At 34.8% G+C, this 8242-nt stretch overlaps 2 protein-coding genes across 2 annotated transcripts; both read left to right on the forward strand.

Annotated features, from left to right (window-relative positions):
- Positions 1–1204: 1204 nt before the first annotated feature.
- LOC149381575 (Methyltransferase-related protein) lies at positions 1205–2067 on the forward strand. Its single transcript, XM_089630822.1, has 2 exons — positions 1205–1531; positions 1637–2067. The coding sequence occupies exons 1-2, from the start codon at positions 1358–1360 to the stop codon at positions 1739–1741; spliced, it is 279 nt and encodes a 92-aa protein (XP_089486948.1). The 5' UTR covers positions 1205–1357; the 3' UTR covers positions 1742–2067.
- A 1678-nt stretch (positions 2068–3745) lies between these two features.
- On the forward strand, positions 3746–5592 carry LOC149381576 (Excinuclease ABC, C subunit, N-terminal). The gene is made up of 4 exons (XM_089630821.1): positions 3746–3969; positions 4053–4191; positions 4360–4493; positions 4595–5592. Exons 1-4 carry the CDS (start codon positions 3806–3808, stop codon positions 5415–5417), a joined length of 1260 nt encoding a protein of 419 aa, XP_089486947.1. The 5' UTR covers positions 3746–3805; the 3' UTR covers positions 5418–5592.
- The last annotated feature ends 2650 nt before the right edge of the window (positions 5593–8242 follow it).

Consider the following 8242-nt stretch of genomic DNA (forward strand, 5'->3'; position numbering starts at 1 on the left):
CGAACGAGAAATTTCAATAGTTTTCTGTATTGGAACTTGATGACGTGTCACTCAGCGCGTGGATTAGAAATAAAGAAAGAGGACCAATACGATCACACCAAGGATAAGATGGGTATATTATCCTCTTCCTCCTCTAGCCGCCTGGCCAATGAAAGCACATTTGTCCTTTTTTGGCTGCTTAGAAGTTAGAAAATTCAATAGGCATGATCTGAAATTCAACACAATTACCATTATCAAGCTACGCATGCAATTATAGAGACCACTCACTTTATGCAGCACATTACTCTCCCAAGTAAATCAAATAAACATGTCTTTTTGGTATATTTTATTTTAGGGAAGCAAATCAACATCTTTACATTGATATACATAGTGCAATGAGATAACATTTCGTGCGGCTAGTGGTAGTTTTCTTTTTTTAAAATGAGTCAAATGTCTATTTTCCAATTGAAATTAAATGTATAAATTTTTAGTTTGAGAGGTTTGTTTTCTTCTTCTTCTTTTTATATTATAATAAAAAAGATGCCAAATCACGTCCTCTTGAATGATCATCCTATCTAATTGTTTGTATTTTGGCCACGCGTAAAATTACAATAGTCTTAATATTTGCACACCATGTGTTAGTGAAGAAGTATATGAAAAATGAAAAAAAAAAAGTAACAACTAAAGTCATAGATCGGAGGGAAAATGGGGAACCACTCACAGAAAAAATAATAAAGAATAGGGAATAGAATGATTTTTGATATAGATATACACACCTCCCATTTTTTTTTTCCACTCAATAAATAAAAAGGGGACTTATGTCATGCACATGCATTAAGAGAGGGATAAGAATTTGTCAAAATAAAATACTGAATAAGACGACTTAGACGTGGATTGTCTCTAACTCCACCATGATATAATTGGAAATCATGTAATAACTCCACTAATCATCACAACTTCAAAAATGTTTTTATTTTTATTTCATTTATAACTTATCTGTTTATCAGTTATTTACGCGCAAGAGAATCTTCCACATAGTAGACCAAGTTTGGATGAAAGAAGAAGAAAGTTGGATAAAATAATTTTATAATTGACAGACATTGTCAAATGTGTTAGGTCAAATAAAGCCATCGAATGTACCCAAAACAATCATATATTGTATTTTTATTTTTGTTAAATAATATTTTGTGTGAAGCCATGTTGTCATATTATTACCAATTCCAATTTGTCTCTTTTGACATTTCTTCAACTCTACACCTTTTCTTTCTTCTCTCTCCCCTAAAATTCAACCATTCCAAAATCACTAAACACGAAATCCTCAGACCAATCTCCCAAACAGAGGAGCGAGAGAGAGAGAGAGAGAGGGTTTGAGCGAGAAATGTGTCCTCTGAGAATCATTCTGATATTCCTCTCGGCCACTTTGGCCGGTTTCTTCGTGCTCAGAAACCTCAAGTCTCAGCACGATGACCAATCTCTCGTCCAAGACCAACCGAATATCGATCTCTCCGACTCTGACGAGACTCAATTGCCGAATTCTTCAACTCTCTCCAAGGTTCTTTGAACCTTCTCTATTTTTTATTTATTTATTTATTTGTCTTTGTTTAATCGGAAATTCTCCGAATTTTGGTGGTTAATTTCGGGCTTTATGTCTTTGCAGGTTCGCTCGGCCATGGAGAGTGGATTTTGGACGTGTGTGGACATGGCAAGCGGTCGATATTTATGGAGGAATTTGGTTTCTTCGAACTCCAAGAAGTCCGAATGATCGTTCGCTCTTGTTTCAAGGTTTGGGGGTTTGACTATAGGAACGATATTTATTGGTGAATTGGAAATTAAAGAGAAAAAGAAAGAAGAAAAAAGAAAAAGGAAAAAAAGAGAGAAAATATGCGTGTTGTGAAGAAATGTTCCATTTTGTGTAGTTAATTGTAATGGAAGGAACTATAGGAGTTGAAAGGTTGTTGTTGGGTATTTGTGTGTGTGTGTGTGTTGATGGAAATGAGGGTTGTGTTTATATGCGTCTGTTTTCTTCAACTTCTTTTTCTTGATTAATGAATTTTAACCCATCCTCAATTCGGGGATGATTGGAATATATATACATCTCTCGCTCTCTGTACATTAGCTTCAGTTCTTATTATGGAGTTCTTAGGTTGTTGAATCGCGCAATGTTTTTTTTTTTCACCCCGAGAGGTTAAGAACACTGCAATTTTCGTACGCGTTACTTTCATCACATTCTTTCTCTAGTTTCTTCAATGTAATTTGCGAGTGTATCAGGGATTATTTGTGAGAGTCTCTAAAGACAGTGCAGGTTTCATGTCATTGCAAGCACAAATTCTATCACGGTCATGAAAAGCATAGTCTCTTGTGCAAGATAATCTCTTCTGTTTATTCTCAGGATTGTTGGTAAAACAAAGTAGATTAAGCAATTAAATTACATGGCAGTGTTCAAAGAGTATATATTTGCAGAATTGGCTCAGAATGTTGTCTGAAATCAGCCTCACAGTGAAGTGGCACTTGAGGAATCGTTGTTGTGATTCATGCCTTTTGTTGCAAGTTATCACATCTGAGGCTTAATTAGCTGTCATCACCACAACCAAGAAAAACGGTCGATTCCATGAAAATGTCAACGTTTGGGATTATATTCTGATGGGTTGGTGACTTAACTACGTGATGAGCATTTAAGTTATTGACTAGGTTCTCTCATTACCTTAATACTTTATTTTTGTTTCAAGTCACACCATATGTTCGCTTTTTTCTGATAGCTAGAGTTTTCTCGACAATGCTAATTTGTGCTCTTAAAAGTTTGCCAGCGATTTCCTTATTTGCAGTGTTCAATATAACCTAAGACTTGGCTGAATTTATTGCAAACCATAATCTTCGTTATTCCTGATCTGCTTAGGAACTATTCGTTCTCTGCCAGAAAAATACGTCACATTTTAAGTAATAAATATTGGTGGTAGGTGTATCAAGTCTATCTGGGTAGGTTTTTACTTTTGTTTCTTTTATTATGTGGTATTTTCTATTTTGAACGAGGTTTTCCAGATAATCATCAATCACATGATCTGGAAATGGATTATTAGTCATCTAATAAGACCTACACTAGAGCAGTGATTTAAGTTATACGATTAAGAATTTGTCCGGATTAAATTTGCATATAGCATGATCTAGAGTGTACTAACGAGAGTACAAGGTGACAATCATTATTTCATTAAGCTCTAATTAATGAAGAGCATAAATTCGCTTAAACTAGAGACATCAGATTCATGTTTATCTGATGCTCTGCAATTTATATAATTAATATCTATCAATAATCAAAATTATACGACGTAACACAATTATTGGGGGAATCATTGTTCACCACATGTTTTCGATGCGCGGTATTTCAAATATCTATAAAATCCACGTCGGTAACCAATATTTAGTAAAATCGGACAATTGATCGATAATAGTATTTGGATTAATGGTTCATAGTTTAAAAATAATCTCAACTAACTTTTTTAAAAAGATTTGAAAAAATTGTTATTTTTTTTAAACAACTATTATTTTTAAAATATTGCAATTAACTATTCAAAAAAAAATATTGCAATTAAAAAAATATTATATCCGTAAAATTTTCAACAACACGTGTTTACAAATGGCCTCCGGACCCAATATTTAGGACATTTAAAAAAAATTCATATCTACTCACTGGCCCAAAACTTGATAGAAAAAGCCCATGGACCCAAAATTCTACAAATAGCCAGCCTAGACAAACGGACATATCTAATTCCACTAGGTCCCAACGGTCGAATTTGCATTTTTTATTTGCAGAGAGAGAGAGAGAGAGAGAGAGATGAGACAGCGAAAGAAGACGAGAGAAGATGAACCCTCAGAAACCCTAAGGAGAAAATCACGAGAAATCAAAGACGAAGAAGAAGATGAAAAGAAAGGATCCTTCTTTGCCTGCTATCTTCTGGTCTCCCTCAGCCCTCGCCACAAAGGCCAAACTTACATCGGGTATTTCTGATCTTTTCCCTCTCTCACAGATTCCACTCCGTCTTTCATCGAAGATCGATCTAAATCTCCGAACTTTCTGGCAGATTCACGGTGAACCCACGGCGTCGCATCAGACAGCACAACGGCGAGATCCAATGCGGGGCGTTGCGGACCAAGAAGAAACGTCCATGGGAGATGGTCCTCTGCATCCATGGCTTCCCTTCTAATGTCGCAGCTCTCAAGGTCCCTTCTTTTTCTTAACTCGTCTTCGTTCAGTTAACCTACTTAATTTTTTTTTTTTTTGAATTTTAGTAATGTCCAACAATTGAGAATTCATCGAATCTGGATATGTAATTATTTGGTCGAAATGGGTTTTTGCTAACATGATTGAAAGTGAAAAACTGTTTGCAGTTTGAATGGGCGTGGCAACATCCGAACGAATCGTTGGCTGTGAGGAAAGCGGCGGCGAGCTTTAAATCTCTTTCTGGGATTGGTAATAAGATCAAACTTGCTTTCACCATGCTTAATCTACCATCTTGGCAGAGGTACATAAATGCATATATAACCCGGACGTGAATTGGTTCACCCATCTCTTTTGAATCTGGGTTTGGGCTCTGATATCGACTGTGTATATGTTTACGAACAGCTTGAACTTGACGGTGAACTATTTCTCGACGAAGTACACAAACAATTCAGCCGGGTGCCCTAGCTTGCCGAGGCAGATGAAGGTCAGAATCCGCCCCATGGACGAGCTTCCGTGCTATGTCGTCGGGCGAGAGAGCTTTCTCGGAGAGGACAGTGAATGGGACGATGATAAGTGGAAAGACGAGTCCTCCGATGAAGCTGCCAAAGATCCGGAAGAGGAAGCTCTGTCCAATCGCGTGTTTGAGAGTTCACAAGAGCGTGATACGAGCGGTGGTGTTGACGAGGCGAGTAATAACGACGTCGAAGAGACCGCTCTGTCTCGGCTGATTAAGGACGGTGGTTTCGGATCGGAATCGCTAATAACTTTGGACGACGACGAAGAACCACCACAAGAAGTTAAAGATTCGGAAGACATTCCGTCCAATCACGTAATTGAGAGTTCACAAGAGCGCGATACGAGTAACGTATGTGATCAATCCAGATGGATTGACGGAGAAGCAGATCGTAGAGAATGGTCTTGTTTCGATGAATCTATTTCTCCGAGTATAGAAGTTGGTAATCACTCATTTGTCGAAGAGATTTCTCCGTTGATCAAGGACAGTGGTTTCAAATCGGAATCGCTAATAACTTTGGTCGACGATGAAGAAGAACCACCGCCTCAAGAACCCCGACGGAGAATTGTGGGCGATGAAATAGAAGTTATAGACGTGTCAACACCGTCTCCTCTATGTGGGAATAGTTTACGGGGCAAGAAGAGAAGACTTTATACTGTTTTCCCTGACTTTATTGACCTCACAAACTCTCCTGGCTTTGTCCAACTATAGACAAAACTATCAGGGCCTTTTGCCCGGTGTAACATCATATATGTTCACGCTGAAAAGTGAGCGAATACAAGCTCATAAACATCATATCTTATGAGTGAATGAGTGTGTATGTCTGAATTTATTGAAGCTCTTTATCAATAAGAAAGGTCTAATAGCTGTTGTTGAGGCTGGCATATGAATGGGTGTGTATGTTTGAATTCTTTATTTGAATTAGTTATTGATTGTTCAAGCTGTAATACTTTTGTTTGGGGTATATATGTTGTGTGGAAGTGGAAAAATGAAGTTCATAAGTATCATATATCCCATGAGGGGATGAGAGTAAATGTTTCAAACTTTTTGAGAGTGTAGTTTCGAAGGCGGCTACGTCATCTTTAAAGTTAGCCACGTTGTTATTATAGGGCACGGGATTTGGACATAGTTGCCCCTGTTTTTCAGCGATAAACTTGTATTGCCCGTTTTGAAGTTTGTTGCTAAACCAAAGTCAAATTTTAGCATAAAATTATATGCATGTGAAACATTCCTATTAGATTAACATTCAAGGGGCATAAATGCTCGTGATTACGTAAGAGGGGATTTTTTTCGGTTTTCACAAATGCGAAACTTTTTTCTTTTTAGAGCAAAAAATGATAGGCCATTATGCCCTATTATAGTTCTCTTATAGTAATGCTCCACATTTATACATAATTTTAAACTAACAGTCGACATTGTTTGCGAAAACATATATGGAATAGGGCTTATGCTAAAATGGAGGCAATCATTTCCAAATCCAAACTTCAGAGCTCTCATATTAGTTATCATTTTTGTGATTCCTAAATTGATCTAGTGATAATTTCACACCAACTTACAAGTGAGATCATGAGTTCAAATCCATCGAGTGCAAATGCCCTCTAAAAAAAAAGCATTCATCGTAGACTAGATCTCTATTGACATATTTTGGTTTATCGTCTTTTTTTAGTTCTTTATGACATATTTAGCCATAAAGCTTGTTAGTTATGAAATGTTACGTATTCAGTCATTAAGCTTTTAAATTACAAAATTAGGTTCTTTAAATTTACACTTGAGGTTTCAAATTATACATTTTTGCTATTATGAATTTAGATTAACTAATCACAATTAGAATTTAATTACATATTATCCTAATATACTGATAAGAAACCCCGATATACTGTAGACTCTACAGTAGCCGCAAGAGATTTAACTGATTCGGGGTGCATTATTATTGTAGTATCCATAGTATTTTTTCTTCCACTCACCAGATGTCACATTAGTTAGTCGGTTACAATTAATATATTTGCAAGTGTTTATGTCGGTTACAATCATGGTTTTAAATTTCGACAAAATTCGCTGCTGGAGTATAAACTGCCGGCGAAGTGCAAATTTTTTGTTTTATCGTCGTTTTTCGCTGAAAGTCGTCGTTTTTCGTTTTTTGTCGTTTTTGATCGAAAATCGTCGTTTTGGGTTTGTGTCGTTTTTCTTCAAACGTCGTCGTTTTTTTGGTGTCATTTTTGCTTAAAAATGTATGGGGAGACTGGGATTTGAGCCCAGGTCACCTACGTGAGACGTTCAGTATATACCATTTTGCTACCTTTTTATTATGTCATAATATGTATAAGTTAATATAAGATTTGTAAATAAATAATTTGTACTATCATAAACTTAATATAAAAAATGATAAAAAATAATAAATTTATAAAACATTATAAATTAAATTATAAAAAATATATTACATATAAACATAAAAATCTCGCCTAGACTTAAGAAATTATATATATAATACATAGATATATTCACATACATGTATGATATTTTGTGTATTGGGTATAAATCGTTATGTGATATTGAAATTAACAAGTTATGGGTATTGAAATATTAGATATTAGATTGGTGTAAAAACAATTACGTATTGAAGATTATAAAATATAGTTGTCATAAATCTTACGTTTAAGAATTAAAAGATACATGATCATGTGTATATATATTAACCTATTCAACAACAATATTTTCGTTCGGTTTTTCGTCGACTCGTCGGTTTTCCATCAAAAACGGCATTTCATTTGCCATTTTCCACATTTTTTTCCGTTCGGTTTTCCGTCGGCATGACGGTTTTCCGTAAATCGGGAGGCTCCAAACGGCAACGAAAACGGAATTTTTTTCCTTGACTGTACTATTCCAAAACACTCATCCATGCAAAACTAATGCTTAAGCATGTGTGTTAAGTGGCTATTAACCAAACACCATGACAAAACAAGCACTAAGACTCAATAATCGATGACAGAACATAAAATTATAATAAAATAAATTAAGAACTCACAGGAACCATAAAAATGTTAATCCGAATTATGTCATCGATTATAAACTATCAATTAATTAATCCGAATTAAGTTGTAATTTTTTGATTAGTTAGTGATGATTAATGTTATGTTGAACTTGTTTATTGATTTATGACGAAATTGTTATGACTTGTTTTTAATTTTAGAGTTTGTGTTCATGTTTCTAATTTTATTGTAATTAATCCGAATTATTTTGTAATTTTTTGATTACTTAGTGATGATTAAGGTTATGTTGAACTTGTTTATTGATTTATGGCGAAATTGTTATGAATTGTTTTTAATTTTAGAGTTTGTGTTCATGTTTATAATTTTTTTGTAATTAATCTGAGTTATTTTGTAATTTTTTTATTGTTTAGTGATGATTATGGTTATGTTGAACTTTGTTATGAATTATTTTAAATTTTCATTTAGATCTTGTGAATATGATTCATGATTGTTAGTTTAATTTAATTTACTAAAGGTGATTTGTTAATTTGTAGGTTACAACTTACAAGA

Source organism: Urtica dioica, chromosome 11 (genome assembly GCF_054948205.1).
Source record: "Urtica dioica subsp. dioica isolate 48M chromosome 11, U.dioica_male_clone48M_v1_H2, whole genome shotgun sequence".
In the NCBI taxonomy this organism is placed as follows: Eukaryota; Viridiplantae; Streptophyta; class Magnoliopsida; order Rosales; family Urticaceae; genus Urtica; species Urtica dioica.

What these genes read in the sequence shown, in the direction of transcription:
- LOC149381575 (XM_089630822.1), top strand. Translation starts at nt 1,358, where the DNA reads ATGTGTCCTCTGAGAATCATTCTGATATTCCTCTCGGCCACTTTGGCC. An exon ending in ATTCTTCAACTCTCTCCAAG is followed by an intron (nt 1,532 to 1,636) that starts GTTCTTTGAACC and finishes ATGTCTTTGCAG; the next exon opens with GTTCGCTCGGCCATGGAGAG.
- LOC149381576 (XM_089630821.1), top strand. Translation starts at nt 3,806, where the DNA reads ATGAGACAGCGAAAGAAGACGAGAGAAGATGAACCCTCAGAAACCCTA. An exon ending in CTAATGTCGCAGCTCTCAAG is followed by an intron (nt 4,192 to 4,359) that starts GTCCCTTCTTTT and finishes AACTGTTTGCAG; the next exon opens with TTTGAATGGGCGTGGCAACA. An exon ending in AATCTACCATCTTGGCAGAG is followed by an intron (nt 4,494 to 4,594) that starts GTACATAAATGC and finishes GTTTACGAACAG; the next exon opens with CTTGAACTTGACGGTGAACT.